At 36.6% G+C, this 27,583-nt stretch overlaps 6 protein-coding genes across 7 annotated transcripts; 2 read left to right on the top strand and 4 right to left on the bottom strand.

Annotated features, from left to right (window-relative positions):
* Window positions 1-201: 201 nt before the first annotated feature.
* On the top strand, window positions 202-9,247 carry LOC120117597 (ubiquitin-like domain-containing protein CIP73). Its single transcript, XM_039137854.1, has 16 exons — window positions 202-303; window positions 3,395-3,539; window positions 3,881-3,998; window positions 4,254-4,334; window positions 5,477-5,589; window positions 5,692-5,766; window positions 6,076-6,234; window positions 6,379-6,448; window positions 6,536-6,714; window positions 6,904-7,068; window positions 7,151-7,222; window positions 7,306-7,435; window positions 7,520-7,939; window positions 8,021-8,379; window positions 8,459-8,536; window positions 8,980-9,247. Exons 2-16 carry the CDS (start codon window positions 3,417-3,419, stop codon window positions 8,986-8,988), a joined length of 2,151 nt encoding a protein of 716 aa, XP_038993785.1. The 5' UTR covers window positions 202-303; window positions 3,395-3,416; the 3' UTR covers window positions 8,989-9,247.
* Window positions 9,248-11,130: 1,883 nt separating this feature from the next.
* On the bottom strand, window positions 11,131-12,360 carry LOC120117537 (40S ribosomal protein S11). 2 transcript variants are annotated; one of them, XM_039137801.1, is made up of 6 exons: window positions 12,262-12,360; window positions 12,140-12,180; window positions 11,941-12,050; window positions 11,645-11,789; window positions 11,467-11,556; window positions 11,131-11,361 (listed from the first exon to the last, which is right to left on the bottom strand). In XM_039137801.1, exons 1-6 carry the CDS (start codon window positions 12,271-12,273, stop codon window positions 11,271-11,273), a joined length of 489 nt encoding a protein of 162 aa, XP_038993732.1. In that variant the 5' UTR covers window positions 12,274-12,360; the 3' UTR covers window positions 11,131-11,270. The 2 variants fall into 2 exon arrangements, with proteins under 2 accessions (XP_038993732.1, XP_038993733.1); XM_039137802.1 differs by having other exon boundaries at window positions 11,941-12,041; window positions 12,262-12,358.
* Window positions 12,361-13,323: 963 nt separating this feature from the next.
* LOC120117541 lies at window positions 13,324-14,211 on the bottom strand. The gene is made up of 3 exons (XM_039137807.1): window positions 13,945-14,211; window positions 13,745-13,860; window positions 13,324-13,655 (listed from the first exon to the last, which is right to left on the bottom strand). The coding sequence occupies exons 1-3, from the start codon at window positions 14,089-14,091 to the stop codon at window positions 13,499-13,501; spliced, it is 420 nt and encodes a 139-aa protein (XP_038993738.1). The 5' UTR covers window positions 14,092-14,211; the 3' UTR covers window positions 13,324-13,498.
* A 3,275-nt stretch (window positions 14,212-17,486) lies between these two features.
* On the top strand, window positions 17,487-19,843 carry LOC120117595 (transmembrane 9 superfamily member 11-like). The gene is made up of 2 exons (XM_039137851.1): window positions 17,487-17,572; window positions 17,641-19,843. The coding sequence occupies exon 2, from the start codon at window positions 17,673-17,675 to the stop codon at window positions 19,635-19,637; it is 1,965 nt and encodes a 654-aa protein (XP_038993782.1). The 5' UTR covers window positions 17,487-17,572; window positions 17,641-17,672; the 3' UTR covers window positions 19,638-19,843.
* A 103-nt stretch (window positions 19,844-19,946) lies between these two features.
* On the bottom strand, window positions 19,947-22,475 carry LOC120117596. Its single transcript, XM_039137852.1, has 3 exons — window positions 21,698-22,475; window positions 21,075-21,330; window positions 19,947-20,979 (listed from the first exon to the last, which is right to left on the bottom strand). The coding sequence occupies exons 1-3, from the start codon at window positions 22,436-22,438 to the stop codon at window positions 20,393-20,395; spliced, it is 1,584 nt and encodes a 527-aa protein (XP_038993783.1). The 5' UTR covers window positions 22,439-22,475; the 3' UTR covers window positions 19,947-20,392.
* A 1,599-nt stretch (window positions 22,476-24,074) lies between these two features.
* Window positions 24,075-26,541, bottom strand: LOC120117594. Its single transcript, XM_039137850.1, has 2 exons — window positions 26,351-26,541; window positions 24,075-26,208 (listed from the first exon to the last, which is right to left on the bottom strand). The coding sequence occupies exon 2, from the start codon at window positions 26,133-26,135 to the stop codon at window positions 24,105-24,107; it is 2,031 nt and encodes a 676-aa protein (XP_038993781.1). The 5' UTR covers window positions 26,136-26,208; window positions 26,351-26,541; the 3' UTR covers window positions 24,075-24,104.
* Window positions 26,542-27,583: the final 1,042 nt, after the last annotated feature.

Here is a 27,583-nt window from a genome sequence, read left to right as displayed (position 1 = left end):
TAAGAGAGGAGAGGGGCAGATAACACTACACATCAGCTTAAAAAAATACACAGAAAGCAAACATCGCAAAATAAATAAGACAGTGAAAAGAAAAAGAAGGCACAGGGAGACGAGAAATCAGTCTCTCTCTCTCTCCATCTATCTATCAATTCAATTTGGGTCTCTCTCTCTCTCTCTCTCCCTCTCTCTCCATCTATCTATCAATTCAATTTGGGTCTCGACTATCTCTCTCCCTCTCAGTTTTTTCATTCTCTTTTCTTTGAACCAGAGCTCTTTATCCCTCCTTCCTCAATATTCAACAAGGTATATATCTCACCTTTGGTAGCTTCAAGTTATGTTATTTGGTCTTTTTATGGCGATTTATCCCTTTTGATCGATTAATTTGGTTCTTGTTTTGGGTCTCTAGTCTGGGTTCTTTAAAGTTTTGGTTTCTAGTCTATTTTGGAGGGCTAAAATCGAATAAAGGTCGTGCCTTTTTTTGTTTTAACTTTTGGTTTGGAATTTTATAAAACCCTAAGCTTGCTCTTGGAATGATCAAATTGGGGTATGAGTAAATGGACCGGGGGGGATGGAAAGTTTGATTAGGGTTGATTTATTGTTTTTGTCGCTGGCATGTAAGCCTAATAATAAAATTTTGGAACTTGCTCTTTGATGGAACAAACTCTGTTATTCAAAGTCTTAGTCACCTTTCTCTTATTGAGATGAATTTGTTTTTGTTGTCATTGGTTCTGAGAATTCAAAACTTTTTAAGAATACATCTATCAATGTTTTGTATCAATGTTCTTTTAGGTTAAAAGTGTGGTTTTAGTTCTTGTAGGTTATAATGTGTTTTGGTTATTCAAGCTGCAGTTTCAATTCATTACGCGAGGTTGTTTGTATAATCTTGTTTGAACATAGTACGTTTTCAGGATGTTTATGCATACTGCTGGATTTGCTTTTAAATTTTTAGGATAGGAAAATTATAGTGGGATGTGAACATGATAGTTATTTCTTTAACAAGACGAGAGTAGTTCTAATCATTCATGGATGTTTTATATAACGAGTTTGAAAGTTTTCTCATGTTTTCATGCAGTTGTTAATTCCAACCGTTTTACTAATATTGAAATGATGTTTAATTCATTTCAAGATATTGAATCTTAAATGCTTGTAAAACAGCGAGATAGATTAGTGTCGGAACAGAACGTAAAGAATATTGCCAAGTGTAATAAATTTGTTTGTTTCTGATTTCAACATTGACGGCAACAGCTTTGAAGTTTCGTGTTTTCCTTCTTATTGGTGACTTGGATTTCAATTTCCTTGCACTGCTTTATTTTTAACATATTTATGGTAGATCGGTATGTCCTATGGAAAGTTTCCGGTCTTACCAATTATGATCGATCCCAGGTGTAGCCATCAGCATGATTAATACTTGGTTCTGGGTCCACTTTAAGTTTTGGCTGAAACTTCAAGGAATTTTGGTTTATGAAAATAGTTTGTATTTGGTGGTTGATCATAATATTTCTTTGTGCTTATTATTTTATTATTTCCTCCCTTTTCGGTTTACCAGAGACAAGGGCTGGCTTCTACTTGTCGTCACATGTGCTTTCAGTTGGAATATTTTATTACTCTTGTTTGTCTCTGTCATAATTGTATTTGATTTATCCCCTCATCATCAAGTTCAGCAGATCTGTAGAGAATACATAAGCTGGCTAATTATAAGAAAAAAGATACTTTATGAGGACACCACCGTGGTGTTTTTTTTCCAGATAAATCAGATTACCATCTTGTGTACTTTAGAATCCCGGAACATTCATACTTTGCACATTGACAAAGCACTTCGGCATGTGTTAGATTATAGGAGATTTGCATTTTAGAATCGTAGAACTCTAAAAATTTCTGTACATTGCCAGTTTCATTTCCGGGTGTCACTCTGCTGGCATGTGGGGGTATTTATATCCTTCAGTTAAAAGTGGTAACCTGTTACGATCAAAATTAATACTGGTTCGATCTGATTAAAACTATCCTTTTGAAACATTTTGCAATTCTCTCACTTGAAATTTCATTTATTCTATATTTAGGTGTTTAGCAGTGTTATTAAGATATTCCCCTATGTGTTGGGTCTTAGCGCAAGAGAACAAAATCATATACTATCATTTTAAGAAAGTCACAAACTCACAATGATCAAGTGCAACCTGATGTGCCTAGATATGCTTTCTTCTTAAGCCGATAGGCGCAAAAAATTCTCTTAACTGAAGTTCTCTTCAATATATATATGTTTCTATATATATACTATTATTGTACCCTTGCTTGTAAGAAGGGGGATAATATACAAGTATTCAACAACAGATATGGGATCTTAAGGAAACCTTGCATGTTGATCAATAAAAGAAATTTTCAATTTTGCTTGTTTGTGGATAAACTGGTTCAATTTTTAGAGTTCATTGTCATAATCATACATCTTAACTTTACTACACATGCACACAAAAGGAAGAGAAAAGATGCACACAAAAACATATACATATGCATATTGCAACTTACTTCACTTAGGTAAGTGTTTTTGTGCTCCTCGCACCTCAAGCAATTTAGAGTTTCAGTGCCTAGATTGTGCCTTACGCCTAAGGCTACTATGGGTTTTAGATATTTTCTCATTTCCAAATTATACAGTATTTATCTCTTTGGTAATGGCTTTCTCTTTATGGTAATGAAATCCAAATGGATTGTAAAATTGATTAGAATGCCTTTTATATCTGCCCGGGGAGATTGTGTTGCGCTTGAGATCGAATTCCATGATAAATAACATCAAATTTTCATAACATTGCGACCCTTTTTTGAAGATTTCATATATGTAAGAGTTATTCTCTAGCCTTGGTCTAGGAAGTATATAAAGGGGAAGGAAAGTGAGCAAAGGAAAAGGAGAAAGAGGGAAAGGAAAGAAAGAATTTGGGATTTACTAACATAGTTTGGCTAATGGCTAATGAGTAGAAAAGAAATGATTTCTTGTTCTTAATAACTTTTATATTAAATGGTTAATTTGTCAGTAAAAAATTTTTGTTGAAGAATCCTTTCCTTTCCATTAAGACGTCTATCAAATGAGCTATAGAAGGTGCTGTTCCCCTATGCTTCTTCCTTTTTCGCAATCCAAACAGACCTTAATGTTTATGTATGTAAGGCTTTTGCTTGTTGGAGGTGATCACTGAGGAGGTGGTGTAGAAGATAATAAAAAAGAGATGGAACTTTTCTTTGATGGCTACCTTCTGTTTTTCTGATTCCTTATCTTAATTATGCTTGTTTTCAATGGAGAAGAGAATTGTAAAGTTTGGTGCTTTAGTTTATTGAAGCAGGATTGACTGTCCTTTAACAATAGAAAGGTTAATTTTGCGCGCTATGAAGTTTTTATCATGTTTTTGTACTACAGGTTTCTGTCTGGTCAGAGGAAAATGGGAAGCACCGGTGCTGATAAAATTCCAGTATATGCTGAAACTGAAGGTTCTGAGACTACAATAGAAATAAAAATAAAAACTTTGGACTCCCAGACTTATACTATGAGAGTGGATAAACAGGTAAATCAATCTCTCTGTTTTACCCCTATTCCAGCTTTGTTTTGACAAATCTTGGACTTCACCCAGAATCTTTATTCGTTTTTTTGAAGTTGAATCGGTAATCTCTGCATGTTCTCTACTTTTTCTAGTAGCCACAACAATCATAATATGATAGCTTCCTACAATTACCTTGCAATCTGATGTTTTATGTGGGTAGTTGAGGTTTTCTAATCTTATAATCTTTTAGTTTCCTTCTGATTGGCTTGCTACATGTACTAGTGAATTGGTTCTTGATTTATCATGAGGAATTGTTTTAGATTTGTGCTTTACTGTTTTATTTCTTATCTCTGAATATCTTACAGATGCCAGTTCCTGCACTAAAAGAACAGATTGCTTCTGTAACGGGTGTGTTATCAGAGCAACAGAGATTAATCTGTCGCGGCAAAGTTCTAAAAGATGACCAACTTCTTTCTGCATACCGTATCCATTTTTCTTAGTATTCATATTTATTTATAAAGTAACTATTTGATTTTATGGGTTTCTTAAGAAATAAGTTGTTCCATTCTATTTATTATCATTTTTTTTGGGTAGCCATGTGTTAATCAATTTTAAGGAAATGACTTTTCTTATTCCCACATTATTGGTTTCTGAATACAAAATTGGATTGCATCATGTATTATTGCTTCTATCATTATCTATTCACATTTAGAATTTGAAGTTCTTAACTGGAGGTAGATGTCGAGGATGGTCACACCTTGCACCTGGTGGTCAGGCAGCCGGTTCCACCATCATCTGATGGCTCACCTCATCTTTCAGGTTTTGTTAAACTTGAGTATCCAGTATCATCCCTTTTCTTTGGGTACAAACATGGCATGAGCATATGCCTTCCACTCGCACTGCTTCCATACTGTGTTTGTAATATATAATATTACACGAGCAGTCCAAGTATTCCCAATCATCATTGAATTCGGATCCAAATTGTATACACAACACAACTTTTTTCAACCAAGAACTTTTTTCTGAAGCAAATTTCCATACTCATTTCCCCATAAGAGCACTGTTTAATAGCAACAAATTCGGAATCCCTAAACCCCCCAACTTCTTTGGCTTACACACCAACTTCCATTTGACCCAATGAATGTTCCTTTTTTCTGTCGAACCCCCCCCCATAGAAAAGCTGCCATGATAGAGTTTAATTTGTTGAACACACTAATAGGGATCCAAAAGATAAAAAGGAAGTAAATGGGAAGTGAGCACAACACTGATTTCACCAAAACTGCCCTTCCAGCCAATGATAGAGACTTAGCCTTCCAACCAGCCAAACTGTTATAGAATTTCTGTACAACCGGCTCCCACAAGGTAAATGAGTTCCTCTTGGCCCCCAACGGTAGACCTAAGTACTCCGATGGAAAGGCTCCCATTGCACAATCAATTTCCTTGGCCCAAGTAGCTAACACTTCCTCCCCACATTAATTCCAAAAATTCTGCTCTTAGTTAGATTCAATTCAGTCCCACCAACAGTTCATAAATTAGTAGCTCCCTTCTAATATTCACCAAATCATGACTAGAAGCCTTACTAAAAATTATTAAATCATCCGCAAATTGCAAATGTGATAACATGAAGGAACGTTCATTAGAACCTAATTCAAAACCCGAAAACAGCCCCTTGGCCACTGCTTTAACCAACAGCAAGTGCAACAACTCACCTCCCAAATTAAACAACATAGGAGATAACGAACAGCCCTGTCTTAATCCTCTAGTAGTGTGAATTCTCTCCGTAGGTGTGCCGTTTACTAAAACCGAAATGGAAGCAGTTGAGACACATTGGTATATAATATATACTTTTTGATAAGGTGTTTTTAATATTAATTTATTGTACATTGCTCATGTTTCTAGAGTGGGAGGAAAAAGCTCCTTTAGATTTAGTTATTAACATTTAGCACTATTATTTGCTGCAGATGATCCTGGATCAGGTACAAGCCGCAGTCATAGTAATCATGTCCCAAATGTTGTAATAGAAACTTTTAATTTGTCTGATCAAGGGGATGGAGTTTCTCCTGAAATTGGTCGGGTAAGCTTTAAACCGAGTGTGAAATGGAGAACATTTCTAGAGTAGGGGAAATATATCTCTTTAGAATATATTTTTAGTTTTAATTGCTTTCTTTCCTCCTAGCGGATTGTCCAAGCCGTTCTCAGCTCTATGGGATTTGCAAATATGGGAATTAGCAACATTGGGGGAGATGTCGGGGTAAGTTTTTAATTTTTCAATTTTTATATGATAGTCATTTAATGGTTGAGATTTTGTTAGTTTAAAGTGTATTCAACTGCATTGGCATGAAATAAATAACTTGAGAAAGTGATCGACTAGAGTAAAATATCCAAAATTCTGGTTTCCAGAGGTTATTTTCAGGAAGAAATCTTGACAATCTGTTAGAAAATGTTTGGCCTTTGCTTTTCTGAATTCTAAATGTTTCTATATGCTTTAGTATCTATGTTCATCTTTATGTGTGCCTAAATTCATATGAACTAAATTCTTTGGACTTTTTGAATACCCAAGGAACTCGGTTCACAACGACATGAAAGAACTTCTGGTAGTGGCATACCAGAACCATCCCAGGGTCAAACTGAACAATCAACCATGAGGAATCAATCTGATAGAGCACATACTGCTTTTGGACTTCCAGCAGCAGTTTCCTTGGGGCCTATGCAACCTCCTGTCGGTTTGGAATTCCTTATTTTTTTTAATAATTTATTTCTCTTTGAATGTGTGAAGTGGATTTTTTGTATGAAAGATATATATTATGGCACACCTATTTGTGGCTCAAGTTATTATACTCTTATTAATTTTTCATTTCTGTAGGTAATTCCTGATTCTTTAGCTACTTTGTCTCAATATCTTAGCCATATAAAGCATGAACTTGATGGCATTGGTTAGTTTTCCTGTCTAAAAAAATGTAATTGTATTATCTGTCATATAAAGCATGAATTTGATGATTTGCAACTCATTTGACTGCCAGTTAGAGCTGGGGGAAATGATCCCCAGACAGCTCCTGTGAGTAGGAGTGGAGATAGAGATTCTATTCCTGCATCAAATTCAGGGACTATAAGGGAAGGTCTTCCAACACCTGCATCTTTGGCCGAAGTGTTACTCTCTACCAGGCAAATGCTCATTGATCAGGCTGGAGAATGTATACAAGTGTGTCCTTAACTACTTTTTCACTCTCTTTCCTGAAGTTTACCCATATGTCTAACAGCTTTCCTTGTCATTGAGGTGTAAATAGTTGGCTCGAAAGGGGAAGAGCGAGGAAGGGGCTGTTATTTGTCCCTGCCTTGTAGATTCCTTTTTTGGAGTTCTTAATTTTTGTTTTCTGATGTCTATTGTCAGCAACTTGCAAGGCAACTGGAGGATCAAGCAAATGTGACTGACACCTCAACACGAACGAACGCACAGTCCAATGCATGGAGAACTGGAATTTTGCTACAAAGCTTAGGCTCACTTTTACTTGAGCTCGGTCGTACAACCATGACACTACGCTTAGGTCAAACACCTGTAAGTTAATTTCGTTCTAAATTCACAGCATTCAACTCCTTTTGATATTATTTGTGCTTGCTGTAACTTATTTCTTTTGCAGTCTGAAGCTGTTGTTAATGCTGGACCTGCAGTTTTCATAACCCCTACTGGTCCAATCCCTCTCATGGTTCAGGCAATGTTTCAACAGCTTATCTGGACCTTCTTATTTGACGTAAATTATTTTTAATTTATGCTGATTTATCAACACTTGTTTAGGCTCTTCCTTTTCAACCGGGAACTAGCTTAAGTACCATCCCCATGGAAACTGCACAGCCTGGTTCTGGTGTGATTAATGGACTTGGGACAGGGTTTCTTCCTAGGCGTATTGATATACAAATACGAAGAGGTATGGCATACCAGTATTTTTCTATTTATGTTTTTTCATATCAACTGTATTTTCTGGCCAGACTGATGGTGTATTTACCACAAGGTTCAACGACCTCCACACCCAATATTGTTCGACAAGATCATGATACCACACAACAATTGGGCCAAAGGAACCCGTCGATGGGTTCCAGCAGTGAGAATCATAGCACTCAAACAACTTCAAGGGTCTCAGATGCTCCATCTTTTGCTGGAGAATCAGGAGTTAGGGTAGTGCCTATTAGGACTATGGTTGCAGCTGTACCTGCTCCTTTGGGTCGTGTACCTTCAGATTCTTCTGGTAGCTCAATGGGATTATACTACCCATTGCTCGGAAGGTTCCAGCATCTCTCTCCTGGACATTTGAGTGGTGAAAGGGGATCTCAAGCATCTGGTGAGCATCTGTCCCCTGGTGCTCAATCCGAGCAGCCTCCTATTCCTGAATCTGCAGTGCAAAATCAAAGTTCACAAGAGTCTGCAAGAGATGGTAATATGTGGATCCCGCCTCTTATGAAAGTTTACGAGGACAAGTTCCTTTCAGGAATTGACTATTTGTTTCTCGTTGTAGGTGAATTACCAAATGCTAATTCAAGACAACAGGAGCGACTGAATACACGCAGTGCCAACAGGAATCAAAACAACCAAGAGGCTGAGGGACAAATTCCTAGTAGCATTCTTCAGTTTCTAAGGGGAGTTTTTCCTGGTAGTGAAATCCAGGTAGAGGAAGCCAGTTTACAAGGAACGGCAACTGATACTGTCATGGAGCAAGCAGGAACATCCAGTGGTAATGCAGCAGCTGAGCAAAATGGTACTGATGAAGGGGTGTTTTTATCTAATCTGCTTCATCAGATCATGCCATACATATCTCAGCATGCGGGATCGCAACAAAGTGCTGTGTCTACAGAAGAAGCAAATACATCCACCCAGGTAAACAAAGTGCTGTGGCTTTACATGCATCGTGTCTGAACCATAATTGTTTGTTTGCTAAACACTGCTTAATTTGCAGGCTGAGAGCTCTAGGACCGGGAATTCACATAGACCTAGCGACTCTGAACCAAACGCACCAAACTCAAAACGTCAGAAGGTACTAATTCCAAATACTTTCCTATTATCTCATCTATCATCATCTTTTGCCTCTAATCATATTCCCATGAGCTTTCTCCTATGTATCACTTAGAAATTATGTATAAACCTTGTAGATCAGTCCATGTAGTAATTCAATCAACAATGTTCTCTTGATTGTTTATAGTTTATAGCTTCAACATGATCTCTGTCCACTTTTTGATTATATGGATATTTTCAGCCATGAATTTATGTATGTAGTTGCATATTAGTGCATAAGAAGCTTTGTTAACTTGAGCTTTTAGCCTAAATTCATGGTATTAAGCAATTACGGTGTAAAATTCTGTCAAATCCAGAAAGTGAGTTGAACTGCATGTTCTAGGAGTCTCGAAACACATTTTGGTGCAATACCAGAAGTTTAGTATTTTGTTGATCGAGTACCAATTAAACGGCTTGTTGTTGCAGACGGAGTAACGAATGGAGAGATGGTGGATTTAAGGAATCCTCCGGTAGTTATGAAATTGGTGACTACCGATTTGATGAGCTCTCATGAACAGCGGCAGGACTTTTATGCTAAATGTGAGACTTTCATAATTGATATAGGGAAATTTGAACTGTGGACGTTACCTTCGCTATTCCAAAATTGCAGCTCATCTCCAAGTTTGAATGTTCAACTTTTGTTATTTAATAATTTTATTATCATTTGATATTTAATAATATTTATTTTGTCAAATTTTGAATATTTTTTTAATGTGATTTCTAAATAAAGTACAAATATTGAAAAACTTAGATCCACCGGAGTTGATGAATTTGACTTGTAATACAAAAACTACGAAAGCGAAACTTATTTTCTACATATTTTATGTTCAAATTGATTTTTTATAAATGTATAGTTGTTTTTTATTTTTATAAAATCTTTTTTTAATTTTTATAATTGGAAGAGGGTCATGATAGGGGTGTTCATTGATCATTATAACAGCTAATAAATTTTATTAATCGTAATCTAATAGTTGAAAATTGGTTAATCATTAATGAGTAATTGTTATCAATAATAAATTAACCTGTAATTTATTATAATTGTTTTTTCAGAAACAATATGACAAAAAAGTTTCAAAGTGGATCTTGAGGGAAACAAAAGATATGTTTTGTAGTTGTCAATTTTATAAAGAAGCGTGGAGGGTGATTTGCCATTCGTCGAGGCCTGTAGGGACTTGGGGCCAATAGGTGTTATGGGCAGTGACAAAGCTTATGTCTCTTCTTTTTACGTTATTTAGGCTCGCTTGGAATGCTTATATCTATAGGGTGTGGGTGTGGAGTGAACGGAATCGTAGGGTGTTCGGTGGGGCTGAGAGTAATGTGGAGGAGGAGGTTTGCAAGATAATGGAGGATGTTGGGTTTCGACCTATGGGAACGTCATTTAGGAGAATAGTTATTAATACTAAGAATTGTGCAGACTGGAGGATTGATTCATAAATCTCTTTATTGGTGTTGTAAATATTTGTTTGGGAGGATTGTTTGTAGCATTTAGCTGTTGTTGAGTTCATCGTAGTAGACTACTGCTTTCTACGGGTTAATGAAGTTTTTATCATTCATCTGAAAAAAATGTTTCAAAATTTCATACTACAAAGTTATATCCAGGTTTTTGAAAATATTTTTTAATAAATATTAATTCTTTAATGATAAATACTTTTTAATAAATATTAGGTCTTTAATGATAAATACTTGATTAGCAACTTTTCAAAAATAATGGTAAAAATATCTTCTCCAGCCAATTTAAGACTCATAATGTAATATTAGCAACTCAAAGATAAAAAAGAATAATAAATAAAATCCATAATTGTAACAGTTAATCAATTTATTTTTAATATTAATTTTCATATATAAAACAGTTAATCGATAGTTAATAATTTGTCAAAGTTCGTAATTATAACTATTAACAGTCACTTATAACAATTCATCTAACTGAAATAAGTTAATCTTTACAATCTGAATGACCTATAAAACGTAACCACTACACCTAATTATTAGTTACAGGTTAATCTGCACATCACTAGTAATGTATTTTCACCTGAACAAGGGTTATTTTTAAATTTTAAATAGTAAAAAACATATATAAATTTATATTAGTATAGAATTACATTTTATATAAACGTAAATTATTATTTCAATATTATATTAAAATTAAATAAAAATACGTGTATAATTTTAACAATGATTCAATTTCACTTCAGGAAGAAAAAAAACATTTAAACTACTCGGCAAGAAAAATTTTGCTACCACATTAAAGTGAAAAATTTAAGCCCAAAAATATTAAATTGCATTTTAAAATCATCTTAAATCACACATTCATTTTCTTCGAAAAGAATAAATAACATTCATTGTATTTAAATTTATAGATAAAAGTTTCTTATTGTTTTAAATTATTTATTCATTAATCATAAAAATATTTTCACTGCAACACTAATAGTGCAAATATAGAATCATACTAACAGTTTGTATCTACTTTTGTTGGTGCTCTCATTAGGATACAGCATAATCCAAATGTCGATCTAGTAGCCATTGCAGTTTCCAAACAAGATAACAAGCATTAATTGGCTTAAGAAAACCAGAAATTTCAACCATAATAAGTGACAGATTCATTGTTTGAAAACAGGATCGTACTGGGAAACCAAAAATTCAAGCCTATTCAACAACCATGCATTAAAATGAATCTAACGGTTCAAGAACTTGTTAATGTCTTCTACTCCATAACCACCTTACATTCCGGTGAAGGCTTTCTTCCCACCGCCGGATGATCCGGCGGGGATCACTTTCAAAACATTGAACCTCACGGTCTTAGACAACGGCTGAAATCAGATAACAATAAACACAAGTTACAAACGACCGAAATTGCCTCCGCCGAACAGAATAAGATTAGATTCAAAGAGAAAAATTATTCTGTCTATGTTTTACCTGCATTGCCCGATAATGACGTGATCCCCTTCTTTCACACGGAAGCATGGAGAAATGTGTGCCGGGATGTTAGAGTGGCGCTTCTCATACCTAGCAAAAAGGAAATTCTTATTAAAAATAGATTTTAAAAAACTACAATTCCATTGTGAAAGTAGGGCAAAAAGAATCTGGATCATGCCTTTGGTATTTCTTGATGAAATGAAGGTAATTCCTTCGAACAATGATTGTCCTGATCATCTTGGCACTATGGCAGGTACCGGCTAAGATTCGACCCCTGATGGAAACTGTGCCTGTGAATGGGCATTTCTTGTCGATGTAGGTTCCTATATGAAACAAATATGCAAAATGTCAACAAGTAATTAACCAACAATCATAATCTCAATATCAACTGAATTCTAAGAGCATATAACGGATCATATAAGTGCATTCGCTACCAACGTCAGATTCTTGGTGTCAATCAAGTAAAGAACAAACCTTCAATAGCTTCACGAGGAGTCTTGAAGCCCAAACCGATACTCTTCCAAAATCTGTTTCCTCCCTTTCCAGGCCTTTTTCCTTTCCCAGATTTCTTCGAACTGAAACGATGAGTTAAATCATTAAAGTCATCCAAAACCCAAATAGGTAAAAGTAAAAGTACATGGAAGTCTTTCAAGGTTTTCAGATTGAAGATTACCTCAAAAAAACTTTTGGTTGCTTCAAAAATGCTTTCTCGGTCTGCAAACAAAGAAAAAAATAGAGAATGAGAAGCGAAGAAAAAAGAGGGAGAGAGGGAGATACAATGGATCTGATTTGAACCTGTTCGGCCATGGTTGACGAGCTCTCTCTCTATTATGGCGCGGCTGCAGGCAAGCACAGTGAAAATGAGAGCTTGTACGAGAAACCCTAACTAAAATCTAACAGCTTGGGTGTCATGCGAGATCAGCTTTTAAAGTTATAAAGTTGGGCCTTCAACATTATTTTAGTCCAAAACTAAACCCACGGAAAGAAACAATTAAGAAATTATTGTAGCCCAGTCCTGAATTAAGTATTGAAATCGAAATATGGATCAGCATCCATTTTTTACGACGTTTTATGTAATTTACCACCCCCCCCCCCAAACACATATTTTTATTATTATCTTAATATATTTTCTTTTATTCACAATATTAAGATTTGAATCATAGATATTATATAATAGATGTAAGGTGGTCTCATTTTACTATATTAATTAATAGTTGGTTACATCACATAATTTAAATATACATATATTAGCAAAATGTAAATGCTAAAACTATATATTATATAGTAACTAGTCTAACAAGACGAGGTCTTAAATCTTTTAAAGAATGTTAAAAGTATGGATTTTAATATTATAAATGAAAAAAATATTAAGAGATTTACCTTTTATAACATATTTATATGGTATTTGATTTAGATTAATTTGTCAATTTATATTTATTCTTATATATATATATATTTAAATTCTGAGAGATAAATTGTACAAAAGACCTTTTGAATTCAATTTAATAAATTAATTTGACTATAATTAAAGACAAATTTATCACCAACTATTATTTACTCCGGTAGAATGATATTATATCTTTAAACTGAATTTATGATTTGATTATTAATATTATAAATTGAATAAACTAAACTAAAACATCATTTTCATAATGAAAAATCACAATAAAAATTTTAAGTTATATTATTAACCCAATAAATTGAATAGCTTTAAATAATATCCATAATAACAATGGATCATCATATAGAAAGGTATTTTTAAGTTGTAACACAAAAGAGATGAGTTAATCAAATCTCTACATTTTCCACATATAAAACACATCACTATATAATTAATCATTAGAAACATGAGAAAAATCACTTTGTAAATTGAATCTTAGTTCAGATAAAAGCATTACTGTTATAACAATCCAAAAGCAATGAGTTGGAACATAAAAAGACCAATAATTTGTTGTATGATAAAATTCCCAAACTACGACAAGGGCAGTTGTTCTGCAGCTATTGGACCAACCACCTGGAATGAAACCGATGGTCACATGGGGGGACGAACCAGGGTCTCACCGCACACACATCTTGGTCCAATGCCTTGCGGCTCAACTTGGACTCTTCTTTGATCCAAACGTTTCTCTATGCAACTCCGAATCAAACATTTTCCATCCAAAAACTTCAAATTCTCTTTGCTATTATGCCTGATTTTTCAATCCCCAAAATAAAGAAAACTAATTGAACAGTGGTTCTAACAAGCACCTTGTGGTGTAAATATTCTTCCATTTCGTACCTTTTGGGTTCTGATTTTCTTTGAGATCTCAGCCGTTCGTCTAATCTTTCCTTGGCCACTCTCGCTACCTCTCCAAGCTTATGATCTTCATAGGCTTTAATTAATATCCTCTTTTGCTTTAATTTTTTTTCCGAAATAAAACCCAAGTTAGTCCTTTAATCTCATCCGTCAAATCTAAAGAGAGAAAGAATACGAATTACCTGAGAAAAGACTTGAGTTTCATGGTTGGTTGTGTACAAACAGAAAAAGGGTTTCCTTGTGAAGGCGGGAGCTGAATCCGATGAGCCTCCGCTTTGATGGAATCGTCTTCTTCGAGCACATTCAACACCAGCAAGCATACCCGCCATTGAAATCGAATTCTATCAAAACAAAGAGAAATAAGAGTAGGTAGCTAATAGAGTATAGAGGAAGGCAAAAGCTGGTCAAGAATCAAACATTGAAGACGGAACAGGAAAACAGAAGAATTTGTGAGTTATTAGAAATAATAAATAAGCAAAAGTTGAATAAGAAAACGTCGAAAGACGGGCAAAACGTAAATTACGAAGGAACTAGGAAGCTTCATTGCAACTTCTCAATCAAACCCGCCGCTAGAACTGTTGATGACTCATGCTTGTCTTTTTGCTTGGCTTAATACCACTTTTAACCCTTTACTCAAATCTGTAGTTTTGCTCTCTACTGATTTTTCTAGATTTAACTATTGTATTATTATTTTATCTATTATTATTATTATTATTGTCAAAATTAAGTTGAAATCACCGATAATCAGTTGATTTAATGAGATAAGACATTAAATTATTTAAATAAAATTAGGAGTGTTTTCGTAATTGTCATTCGGGTGAGCCCGAAATTAGGCTTCTACTTAAAATAAACATGCTATATCCCCACCAATCATTCATTTTTTTAAATTAGGTTGACCAAACACATCAGTTTATCACCTTACATGATCTGCATTTTATTATAAATATATTGGGTTTGGGAGTCGGTTACAATCAAGAAATGATTAGCACCATTGTACTACGCTTTCGGTACCAATTTAATTTCAGTTGTTTTAATTACGAAAATTAAAAGTTACATTAAAATTTAAAACTCGATCCAAATTACTTACATTTGACGACCATTTGTGTGATTTAATTAAAGTCCTACAAAATATTAAAATAATAATAATAAATAATTAAAAAAATATAAAATACTGCAAAAAAAAAAGTAGGGCACCAAAGTAAATGGAGGTAAAATTACAAACGGTAACCGAATTGAACTACGCTTTAAAACTGAAAGGACTGCGGAAATGATTTAATAAACTTATAATTGCATATAAGTCCCCCATATATAAATGCTTCCTCCCCTAATTCTCATCTCATTTTTACTTACCCAAAAAAACCCAAACCCATGCTCTCTAAACTCTCTCTCGTTCTCTTCAACCGGCCTCGATGGTAGGCCACTGTCCGGTGGCCATCCGTCGTTACATCCGATGGACATAATTTTTTTAATGCATTATACTTGTAAAAAATAAATTTATATTAGTAATTGGGGGCATACTTTTAAAATTCAATTTACTTTCCTAATATTTTCTTTAAAATTTTTATTAGGGACCCATTTTTTAATACTTGCTATTATGAAGTTACCCTTAAAGTTTATTTTTTCAACATTTATTATTATAAATAATTACTTAAATAACGGTATGTAACCAAAACAACAATTGTTATGTAGTGGTAACGACATCGTCCAAAATCGCGATATCCAAAACCTTTATGTCCACAATAGTATATGCTATTAAAATTTCACAATACTTGTAGTGACCAAAATATCATTAGTTATGTCTGTAATAACGATAAACACAATGCGGCCAAAGACACAAATACAAACTATAATTTAAATCTCTGATTAAGGGTTAATTTTTTTATTCGCTCGAGCGCCACCAAAATCTCAGAAACATACTTATTAATAATTATAATAAATTGTTTTTATTGTGGATTTAGTTTATGATTTTAGTTGTAAATTTTATTATAATTCAAATAATTTTTATTTTAAATAAAATTAACTACTTTTATAGAATAATTTAAAATAAATATATTCATATACATCGAGCAATTATATTCTACATTCAATCGAATTTATGTTTAATTTAAATAAATTGTAATATGAAAATATTTGATATAATACTTAAAAGAATAAAAACCTACACTCGTACTCGTTCGAATTTACGTAACCATATTCACTTCCTCACTTTATCAGTACCCCGCGGATCATATTCTTTACACGGTCCCAACTGGCGCTTTCCACCCCATGCCGGCGACAAAGACGGTGACAAATGGCAAGAAGGCGCCGCCATTGCTAAGCATCCTTCACTCCAAGTTCTCCTTATAGGGTACGACACGCTCTTGCTTTTAGGAAATGCATGGGGACAATTCCGTTGCGACTTGTCGTGGAGTGCACAGCGACAGTTCCGGTGGTACGGTCGGTGCTCGATGCCCGATGTTGCTGCCTGATATGCACCCTTCGTAGAGGGACCGGAATAGTCCATCAGCAGCTCCGGCGGCCATGCTTTCCTTAATTTAAGCAACCTCAAATAAACGTGCGCCGTGCCTAATATTTCAGAAGGAATGGAACAATGGTAGCATTTATAGAAAGAGGAAATGGCGTGAAGCATCAGCGTTGTGGGAACCGTGTCCGATAGGATTGAATCGGTTGAACCGAAAAATAATATATTTCCAGTTTATCGTTTCATATATGTTATATTAAATTGGTTAAAGATGAATAAAAATAGAAAAAAAATATGCTAAACCATTTTTAACCTTTTGAATACTTTAAAATCAATTCAGTTAATAATTAAAATTTCCATCCGTTTGATTTGATCTTTAATTTGTTTTCTTAACTAATCATTTAAAAATGTATGAATTGGGTAGGCCAATGATAGAAAATGAACTAAATTTGATTTAATTATTTTTAGTTTTACCTTTTTATTAATAAATTAAAAATCATAATTATTTGAACCAGGTTAAAATTAATTTTTTAAATTAAAAAAAATGAAAACGGTATGTGCATTTTGTTTTTGAATAAAAAAGAAACGTGTTTGGTAATGAAAGTAGTGCTATTGGGTTAGTTCATCATCCCCTTGAATTTGACAATAGTCTTTACTTTTGACGGTAAACCAAGAAACCTATATATTTTTTTTTGTATTCTTCTCTCATTAAAAAAATACGGATTAATAATCGTTATTTCACCAATCACGAATTTCTATTTGAATAAAAAATGATTTATCAAACTGATAAAATAAATTTACTCTCATCCATCGTCTTCTAATAAATTTACATGAATTCAAATAACATGAAAAGTATGTAGATTGCAATCTAACATAATCATTACATAACAGCTTCATTTATCCAACCATAATTGATTCAATATGGATATAACATTACACATTAAATTCATAATTTTGAAAGTAAATCAATTCAATTGGTCAATGTTTACGTAGGAATTAAATTAATTAATTAAAATATTTAAATTTAAATATTATGATATATTTAAAAAAAAAGATATATTACAAAACAATATGGTGTGACTGTGGATGAGTTGAGTTGTCTAGCATAAACGCTCAATGGCAGTAATATAAGGCGCGTTATCATATTTTTCTTTGCAGCTTCGTTCTCTCGAAATTTCCGTTTCGTTTGAACTAGATAAGAAACACATTTTGAAGATCTCTATGCGTGGACTTGGAAATTCTTCTTAGAGAACTTTCTCTCCGCCAATTCTCATTCTCTTCTTCCAAAGGTTAGTCAGATCCATTCTTCCTCCACATAGTTTCTTCAATATTTACATTCACTGCTACACTTTGTTTCTTCAAAACCCACATCGAAATCCTCCGTTTTTTTTGGCTTAAAAACTCATTTCTCGATCTGGGTTTGCCCAGATCTGGCAAAATTTGAACTCAATGGGTAGTTTTGGGATCTGGGTATTGACGATTTTCTTGATAGTTCAATCTGGGTATGGGTTTTATTTGCCTGGTAGTTACCCTCACAAATATGTCGTTGGGGATCCTTTATCCGTCAAAGTGAATTCCCTAACTTCCATCGAAACTGAAATGCCCTTTAGCTATTACAGCTTACCCTTTTGTAAGCCTGCAGAGGGTGTTAAGGATAGTGCCGAGAATCTCGGTGAGCTTCTCATGGGAGATCGAATTGAGAACTCGCCTTATCGGTTTAAGATGTACACTAATGACTCGGAGATCTTCTTGTGTCAATCTGGTAAGTTATCGGCTGATGATTTTATGTTGTTGAAGAAGAGGATTGATGAGATGTATCAAGTTAACTTGATTCTCGATAATTTGCCTGCGATAAGGTATACTATGAAAGAGGGTTTCATGTTGAGGTGGACCGGGTACCCTGTTGGGGTTAAGGTTGAAGATGTTTATTATGTGTTTAATCATTTGAAATTTAAGGTGCTTGTTCATAAGTATGAGGAAACAAATATGGCAAATGTGATGGGGACTAGGGATACCGCTGATGTTATCCCTGGTGGTGGCACAGGAAGATCTGATGTGCCTGGTTATATGGTTGTTGGATTCGAGGTGGTTCCTTGCAGCGTCATGCGTGAAGGTAATCTGGTTAAGAACTTGAAAATGTATGACAGATACCCGTCTCCGATTAAATGTGAGACGACTACTGTCTCAATGCCGATCAAGGAAGGTGAGCCGATTGCCTTCACATATGAGGTTGCCTTTGAGGAGAGTGATATCAAGTGGCCATCTCGTTGGGATGCATACTTGAAGATGGAGGGATCCAAGGTCCATTGGTTCTCAATCTTGAATTCTCTTATGGTAATCACTTTCCTTGCTGGTATAGTCCTTGTGATCTTCTTAAGGACTGTCAGGCGGGATCTGACCCGGTATGACGAACTTGACAAGGAGGCCCAAACGCAGATGAATGAGGAGTTGTCTGGCTGGAAGTTAGTTGTTGGGGATGTTTTCCGTGTCCCATCCCATCCTGCTCTTTTATGTATTATGGTTGGTGATGGGGTTCAGATCCTTGGGATGGGAATTGTGACCATATTGTTTGCTGCTCTTGGATTTATGTCACCAGCATCCCGAGGAACCCTCATTACAGGAATGCTATTCTTCTACATGATTCTGGGAATTGCAGCTGGCTATGTTGCGGTTCGCCTTTTGAGAACTATCAGCTTTGGTGATCACAAGGGATGGGCTTCAGTTGCATGGAAGGCTGCTTGTTTTTTCCCCGGTATCGCCTTTTTAATTCTCACCACATTGAATTTCCTGTTGTGGGGAAGCCATAGCACAGGAGCCATCCCGTTTTCGCTTTTTGTTATCCTACTACTACTCTGGTTCTGCATCTCTGTTCCACTCACCCTAGTCGGTGGATACTTTGGGGCTAAGACACCTCATATCGAATACCCTGTTCGGACCAACCAGATCCCTAGGGAAATTCCAGCTCAGAAATACCCATCCTGGCTGTTGGTTCTTGGTGCTGGAACTCTACCTTTCGGTACCCTTTTCATCGAGCTTTTCTTCATCATGTCTAGCATCTGGATGGGGCACGTATACTATGTCTTCGGCTTTCTGCTCATTGTTATGATCCTCCTTGTCGTGGTTTGCGCTGAAGTATCGTTGGTGTTAACATATATGCATCTCTGTGTGGAGGATTGGAAATGGTGGTGGAAATCCTTCTTTGCTTCAGGTTCAGTGGCCATCTACATCTTCTTGTACTCCATAAACTATCTCATATTCGATCTGAAGAGTTTGAGTGGACCAGTCTCTGCAACTCTCTACTTGGGGTACTCTCTCTTCATGGTTCTTGCAATCATGTTGGCAACCGGCACGATCGGATTCCTTTCTTCATTCTGGTTCGTGCATTATTTATTCTCGTCCGTAAAGCTGGATTGAAGAAGCTCGCTAGAAAACCGTCACATTAGTCCACCACTTGCATTACTTGTTATGCTGAGTTTTACTAAAACGCGCGCTGTTTCACTTGAATTCTTTATTAGTTTGCATTTGCATTCTGATGTATTTGGGATCACTTAGGTTGCTTTTGTAACTTCCCATGCTATTTACTTTGGAGCGCTGAGGAAAAGTTACTTTCCTTTCCCTGATTTTTTTTCTTTTAGATAACATTTATACTATTTACAATCTTTTAAACTAGTAGATTAGATTAGATATATCTATGCTCCAAACATTTCAATCAGGAAAGGTGCGGTGTTGATTCCGAGGTGCTGTATTTCTATTTGGGCCACCCGCTTTAGTGATATGTAAGAGGAAAGGGGGGGGGGGTTTCAAAAATCTATACAAAGATTGGCTCTACCAAAGTTCCATACACCCCTTAACGTCAGGGCGGACCAACGGTACTTCAACCAAGTGAAACGGCTGCAGTGATTAAAAAGAAACTTACTGGGCGAAAGGGCTGTGAAGTGAAGTTTGCACAAGGAAAACTGCTACAATATGTAGCAGAAGCAAAAGAAAAAAGAAAAGAAAAACTAGTCTGACTGGCTCACAAGCTCTCCTGTTAGAACTTTTACACTTGCCTCAGTCAATGACAACTCCAGGCCAACATCACTGGGATAGGAAAACCCTCGATTCATTCCAGGGGAAAAAAAATTGTCAGTTTTGGTACTCCTAAAAATTCCAGAACTGCATGGTGCTGGTCAGACCATTCTACTGTCACCATCTAAGTTGTCGGAAGATTCTTTGATTGCCTGTACAGTCATGAGAGCAATCGCAGCCCTCTGAATTGCTAGATCTGCTCTGAAAAGCAATCTCTGAGCTCTTTCTCTCTTGAACTTGGCCACCTTAAGTGCACGCCAGGCTGCACTGGCTGCATCCAGCAATCTGAACTCATCAATATCAGAATTATCCAACTGTTCAGGACCATGCCTTTGTAAGCCATCTGAGAGGTAATTCTGCAGGCTAGGACACTCTGAAATGGCCATGTTCTGCCGACGAATTCTATTTCTCTTGCCAATTAGCCTCTGACCATATGAAGGCATCGTTAACCAATCGTTTGATGATGGGAAAATGCAAATTTTCTTTGGCCTGCTTCTTCGTAGTTTCTGGTGGTAACTCTTACTAAACCCATCACAGCCCGTGGGAAAATACCCCCTGATAACTCTATCTAGTTGTGAAAATACCCTTGGTGATGCCTGAGACAGTGGGGAATCTTCTACAGATTCATAGTTATGTACAGGATATAGAAACTTTTCATCCCCATACAGGAACCCATTTGATCTTCGCCCTGAAATGACCACAAATTAAGTCAGATTCTTAAGAGATAAACATGATTTTTTTAAGAAAATGTCAGATAGAAGTGAAACCGATAAAGAACATTACCAAAGGAATGACAACCCTCATGATCTCCCAATGCAGGGTTGATTTGACCAGAAACTGGAATTTTCCTCTGGGATCTTTGTTTTGACCCTTTATTTGGAACTTCCAAGCCCCGGGGTTTCAAACAGAAAGCAAACATCGGTGGCTTCTCCATGGGTGAAACCTTATCTGAGCATCCAATGGACGGAATACGATTCACTTTCGACATAGTTAGCTCCCACTCTCTAATTTGTTGCTGGTACCTTTCCCGCAGTGGTGGCTGAATGACAACCAAACATTTTACCATAAAATGTTAGAGCATCAAATGTTATTGGTTTCTACTACATATCCAAACACAACTACTTGGAACAACTGGTTAATTCAGCTTATCAGGTTTTGTGAGAAGAGTTCTTTCTTTCCCTTCAATATCACTCATTTATCCCCTTGAAGGAATGTGGCAAGTGCACATTTTTGTGAAGAAACTACAGGTTAATAAGCACTAATAAACAGTATTAAGACTATTGAATACATCTGCAGAACCAGGCACCCTTCCACCAAGATGTTGACACTTTCAACCAGCTTGTAAATTAATAGGTACTGATATTTTAACCATAAGCCTAAATGCTGCAAATCCAAGAAAAACATACCTTGAGATGCCGAATTAAAGGCATTCCAACTCTCTTCCGCTTTTCCTGCCAGTGCTCATAGATTGCCCTGATTACTTCCATGGACCCAACTCCAGCCATGAGCTGCTGTATTTCATCAGAATTAAATTGATCACACTGTTGAGTATAAGCAGCCTTCTCAAACATGTCCATAATCTTCTCAAAAGTTGCATCCGAAAATTCCAACGAGGTGCTGCTACCATCACTCTCTGAAGATATATGAATTCTTGAAATCCACTGTTCATCATCAGTATCCATGTCATAGAAAACACGGGATGGATCCAAAGCCATCTCAACATCAGTTTCAACCTGCCGCAAGTACCGGAAAGGACTGCGAAGAAATACCACTTCTGTATTATCATCATATTCCTCTACCATGCGAACTCCAGGAATAGGAATATTCTTAACTGAAGCCGAACGAACATTTCGGTTGTAGCACTCTTCATGCATATCCTTGAAAAGGGCCCACTGGCTCCTGTCAGTGAACTCTAAGATCCAATCCTTTCCTCCTTTCCACATCATAGCATGCGTGTAACGATTGGTAGATCCAGGCTGCAGGAACTGATGTGCCTTGTAAGAGCACCTAATTGATCCTGACATTTTCACAGCCAATTTCCATTCATTATGATCAAAAAGTTCAAGAGCAACCTGTGCTCCACATTCACGCCATCCTCTGTCCCCAAGGGTAAGTAGCAAATTTGCATGACATGATACTAACTCCATATTTCTTTGAGAACCACTAGAAACATCAGATGATATCTTCTCACTAGCCCTCCTAATTCGCTTGTGGGAAGACCCCTCTGGTAATGGCCTTTATTCTTTAAGCTGTAATCTGAACCTCCAAAGGGCATTGAATATGATACATGAGTTTGTGGTTTCCTAGGTCCAGTTTCAAAATTATTGTGGAAAAAATCAACCCTTCCATCTGACCATCTACGAGCATGACAACCAAACGATGAAGAACTTCTATTTCGATGCCAAGAACTTCTAGGAGCAGTAGGATTAGGACTCGGGATAACACTGCCATTCATATTCCAAGTCAGATCTGTAGACTGTTGAGTGCTAGGTAATATGCTGTCAACGTTATTCTCATATTGATCAAAGGGTGGGAATCTCAACCCTCATACCATTCAAATGGAAGTAGACCCTGTATTATTATCGACATCAATTGGAGCATTTGATGACAAAAAGGTTGCAGAGATTTTGAACGGTCACAATTTTGATCACCAACTTTTTGATCACCATTTTCATATTTCTGCAAGGATTTTTTCCAACATCTATCACTAGAAACAGAGAGATCAAGAGTCGTTAACTCAGTGACAGAAGAACCATCATTTGATGAAGCTTCCAGATTTTTTTCTAAACTACTTTCAGAACTTTTGTTCACGCAGTCCTCTCTATTAGAACTTTCATCTACGGACAAATTGCCAGAGCTTTCTAGATTCTCAATGGAGTCGTGATCCTGAAAGCTAATACGTGCAACACTACAATCCATAAGTACCTTAAGATACAAACTAAAAAATAAAGTAGGTGCAGCACCAAAAGGAAGGGCAAATAGAGGAAGATTTTTTGGCTGTTTCTCAGAATTGGAAGAAAACCTGCCAACTTTCAGAAAACTAGATTCTCTGGAGACACCCATGTGGCTAAGACTCTGCCTATACCTTCTCCTTAAACCCTGGTCAATGCAAGCAAATTTCAATTTCAAAACATTTAATAGCAGCCACCAAACAGATTATAGACGACAGAAATCTGACCGTACAGCAAATCCAAAAAAGCTTGCCAGAACCCATTGCTGATAGCTAAATAACCACAAAGAACTAAACACAGCATAGTAAAACTAAAACTAGGTCGGGACCTTAGGGTCTTTTTACCCCATGGGTTTCTTCCCCCCCCCCTTTTTTTGCATGGACAAAAATGTGGGTTTTAGGGGAAAATAACAAAATAAAATATTCCTCCCGTCAGAAGACTATAATCACAAGACAGACAGACACTTGTGCGCCAAAATATAAAACTGGCATTGAGATTTCAATAGAAAAACAAGAAGAGAAGATCATACCACAAATGACAAGGAACCTTTGCAAGCGGGAGAACTGAACAGCTCGATATTTCCATTCTGAAGCGCCTTAATGTTATCATAAGTGCACTCAGACAAAGGTAATTGCCTATTGAGCACACAATATCTTTTCAACTTAGAATCCAAAAACATCCATTTTGAATGCTTCACTTCATGGAAGTTGCAACAGGCAAAGACAATCAACTTCCTAAAGTCTTGAGTCAAAGAAAATCTGAACCCGATAGAAGTTACAGGCAACTGCACATCAGAGAACTCCTGCTGTTCAGCAGGTTGATAAACACCGCCAGGACCTTGAAAATAAAGCTACAGCCTCCTTCAGCGATCCTTCAAAACAAGAAACCTTAGACCAACTTCATCATCAACAAAAAGGATCTCTAGATGAACCATTGGCCAGACAGTCATCACCATACCACACTGAAGCAGCAACAACGAACAAACCAGCCAAAAGCTCTTTGCTCCAAATAAGTTATTTGGGACATTTAGCAAAGGAAAGTTCAATCCAAACCTGCATTGTTTTGAATGTAACAATGGCATATTTAATCGCAACAGCCCTGCATTATCAGTAAACAATAAATCTCCTTCAGGATCCCACCTTCCTGGACAAACATCAAGTTCCCCCAAATCCTGAAAGTCATCAACAGAGCCAAGGAAAGTGATAGGCTCAGTCGCCCTACCGTCACCATAACTGCTTTCAGAAGCCTGACACATTAGTTTTTCTGTCCTACGAAATCGCCTTCGGAAATAGAAAATAGGATGTTTACTGTCTTTTGGGCAACTAGTGCTACCCAAAGAAGAATCCTTGATCCTTCCACCATCGACAGGTCTATCTGACAGTGCTGAGGGAAAAGCAGATGTCTTCTGTCTCTTCACAGCATGCAAAGGGAAGGATTTGACACAACGACTAGAACGAGCCAACCAGGATATGATGGGTTCTGAATACTTATAGCTCCCATTACCACTGGCACCTTCTGTCATGGCATTTCTCTTCCTCTTCTCTTTGTTGAGCTTCATGTTCCTGATTCTATCACCAGAGATCCCATCTCCCCGATATCCTTTTTGCTCAGATTTTCTAGGAATTTCACTTGGGAAGAGCAGGAGTTTAAATCTCTCTTTCTGTAAATTTACCCATTCCTCATCACAGTCATCATATTTTACGTGGTGATGTTTTTTTTCTTCGTCATAGTCATTGACTACGCCATAATACCAACTCTTGTCCAAAGGCCAAAAGACCTTGATTTTTCTATTTAACACCCAGTTTGCATCCAAGTCTCTAGACAAAATTTCATAAAAATGGCGCCTTTTCCTATAATTTCTCTTCTCTTTATGCCTTCTCTTTGGTCTCAATACCCTATCAGAAGCATCAACAGACACAGATTCAGAACCAGACAAATTCTTAGACACATAAGTAGCATCCTGACCCGGAGACAGGAGAAAAGATAATCCATTCTCAGATGGTGATAAAGATACTTTGCTGTTCGAGGAAAAGCCAGTACAACTTGGGTCAAACCGTGATGATAACATTCTTGCTGCATTCTCTTCAAGATTCTCTTCATCATCATCTTGAAAATCATCAAATGACTTAACAGGACAATCAACTAAACTCTCGGCCTTCTTAGAAAAACTTTTACCACCTTTTACTGTATCCTTCCTCTTTCTAGGCTTTCTCCCTGACCTTTTTAAGGAAGCATAACTATCGTTTGCACCTGAGTAACCAGCAATACCATCTTCTTCCTTCAATTGCTGAACTGAACTTGGTTCACTGCTTCTATTTCCCTTAAAAACATCAATATGCTTCTCTCGTTTAACCTTCAAACACTCATTATCAGTGCTGGAATCTTCACTAGCTAACTTAACTTCCTCACTGACACCACCAACTATGCTACTAGATCGCCCTTCCAACTTCAACACTTGACCGTTTTCAAACTTGTTTCCACGTTTACGTCTCGGGATACTAGTACCACTGTCACCCAAACTAAGTGAAACGCCATTAGCACTGCAACCATTCTTTGACTTTTGACTCAAACTCACCTTCTTCAAGCTTTCCGGATCATGCAGCCCGGAACAAAAGGCCCCATTATACACTTCGGTTAAACTCTTGCTACTATTGCTATCATTGACGGTTTTAAAGCTACTGAGAGGCAGAGCATTCCTACTCTTCTTCCCCTTGTTATTAATATTACCACTCCTCTTTTCAGCAACACCTTCTTGTGAACTTTCTTTCCACTTCAAGCTCTTTTTTCTAGAAAACTCCTTTGAATCACCAGACTCATACAAACTCTTAAGATCCAAAGATCTTGATTTTTTAGGAATATCCGCTCCATGAGAGTTCACTGTTCTATTTTCCATCAACCACCCTTCAATGCAAACAGGTAAACCCCAATCCCCCACTTTTCACATTCCCATCATACATGTTTAAGATCTGTAAAACCAAAAATGCACCAAAGAAGGGGGGAAATCCCTCAAATTTCGCACCAATCAACCTCAGTAAACACGTATTCAAATGATTCCTTTGATAAACTAATCTATTAACAATAAAAATCGCGATAAAGTTCATTCCTTACCTGGACCGGTGTATTAAAGAACATCAATTTCTCCGCCGAATCGTTAAAATCAATAGTATTAGCGTATGCTAGGTTTTGAAATTGAATCCCCAATTGAGTTTTATATTTTTTAATTTAATTTCTCGTTTTTTTACCGTGACAAACGATAAAATCCTAGGGCTTTTTTCGGTCTCACGAGATTGAGGGTTTAGATTGGAAAAAAATAAAACAATTTTTAATAGGTAAAAAAATGGAAAATATAATACATTAGGGTTTTTATTTATCTACGTAGCGATGTACTGGCCCTCGGATTTAGAAAGAGTGGTGGGATCTGGTTCGATTACTTAAAGCTGTTTGATTAACGAACGGCCACGATTGTGTTTCCTGATAGGTGGACGGTTTGATGAGGTAAAAAGAAAGAAAGGTTTATTCCAATTTTCCATTCCATTTTCGTTTTAGTAAAACCCCTAACCTCATTACATATAAAAAGGCTAAACTCACGATATAATGCTTTGGAAATAAATAATTCACGAAATAACGTTATCCCAAGATTAATTGATGAAGTATGGTGAATTGCACAGTTGGCCGTAGGTCGCCATACCTTCCGGGCGACCTACGACGAGGATCGTGTCGTGCATGGGACATGCACAACCCAACCATAGGTCGCCAAGCACTCCAAGCGACCTACAAGGTCGCCATGCACTCCCAGCGACCTTGTAGGTCGCCAAGCAATCCCGGCGACCAAGATGGTAGGTCGCCATGTACGGCTAGCGACCTTATAGGTCGCCAAGCACGCCGGCGTCCAACGTTGGGCCATGCAGGATAGGTAGCCATACAATCCTCTCCTCGCGTCTGATTCCACTTGCAGCTGCTCAGGAGAACCTATTCTTCCTGCTCCTCGCGTGATTTCTTACATCTGCTAGGAGACCTCATGCATGCAGCTGTAATAGCTGTATTATTGCAGCATGATTTGAGCTGCAAAGTGTCATAGCTTCGTGCCCTAGCTTCGAGCCATAGTTGCTCCCTCATGCCATAGCTTCGAGACTGTCCACTATTCTTATCATAGTTGTATTGGTGCAGCATAAAATCAGCTGTTGCATGCAGTAATTAGTGTTGTATTATTGCAGCGTTCAACGATTGAAAAATTTACAGCCTTCAACGTGAATTATACAGCTCAAATTGATTGCAGCTTACCAACCGTTGAAAGATCATTATATATTGGATATGAGGGGTTTAGGGTAGAATCATAAGAAA

This window comes from Hibiscus syriacus, unplaced genomic scaffold, assembly GCF_006381635.1.
Source record: "Hibiscus syriacus cultivar Baekdansim isolate YM2019G1 unplaced genomic scaffold, ASM638163v2 tig00110321_pilon, whole genome shotgun sequence".
Classification (NCBI taxonomy): domain Eukaryota; kingdom Viridiplantae; phylum Streptophyta; class Magnoliopsida; order Malvales; family Malvaceae; genus Hibiscus; species Hibiscus syriacus.
The sequence above is the reverse complement of the archived record's forward strand: the minus strand, read 5'-3'. Positions and strand labels throughout refer to the sequence as shown.

Coding starts and splice junctions, on each gene's coding strand:
- LOC120117597 (XM_039137854.1), top strand. CDS start 3,417: ATGGGAAGCACCGGTGCTGATAAAATTCCAGTATATGCTGAAACTGAA. Junction 5,767..6,075: donor ACATTGGGGGAGATGTCGGG/GTAAGTTTTTAA, acceptor TGAATACCCAAG/GAACTCGGTTCACAACGACA. Junction 6,449..6,535: donor GCATGAACTTGATGGCATTG/GTTAGTTTTCCT, acceptor TTTGACTGCCAG/TTAGAGCTGGGGGAAATGAT.
- LOC120117595 (XM_039137851.1), top strand. CDS start 17,673: ATGGGTAGTTTTGGGATCTGGGTATTGACGATTTTCTTGATAGTTCAA.
- LOC120117537 (XM_039137801.1), bottom strand. Junction 11,790..11,940: donor TCCTCGTGAAGCTATTGAAG/GTTTGTTCTTTA, acceptor TGTTTCATATAG/GAACCTACATCGACAAGAAA. Junction 11,557..11,644: donor TTCATCAAGAAATACCAAAG/GCATGATCCAGA, acceptor CCTTTTTGCTAG/GTATGAGAAGCGCCACTCTA.
- LOC120117596 (XM_039137852.1), bottom strand. CDS start 22,438: ATGGAGTTAGTATCATGTCATGCAAATTTGCTACTTACCCTTGGGGAC. Junction 21,331..21,697: donor CTTTAATTCGGCATCTCAAG/GTATGTTTTTCT, acceptor GTTGTCATTCAG/CCACCACTGCGGGAAAGGTA. Junction 20,980..21,074: donor TGAGGGTTGTCATTCCTTTG/GTAATGTTCTTT, acceptor TGGTCATTTCAG/GGCGAAGATCAAATGGGTTC.
- LOC120117594 (XM_039137850.1), bottom strand. CDS start 26,135: ATGGAAAATAGAACAGTGAACTCTCATGGAGCGGATATTCCTAAAAAA.
- LOC120117541 (XM_039137807.1), bottom strand. CDS start 14,091: ATGGCGGGTATGCTTGCTGGTGTTGAATGTGCTCGAAGAAGACGATTC. Junction 13,861..13,944: donor AAACTCAAGTCTTTTCTCAG/GTAATTCGTATT, acceptor AAAAAATTAAAG/CAAAAGAGGATATTAATTAA. Junction 13,656..13,744: donor AGAAAATCAGAACCCAAAAG/GTACGAAATGGA, acceptor TTGAAAAATCAG/GCATAATAGCAAAGAGAATT.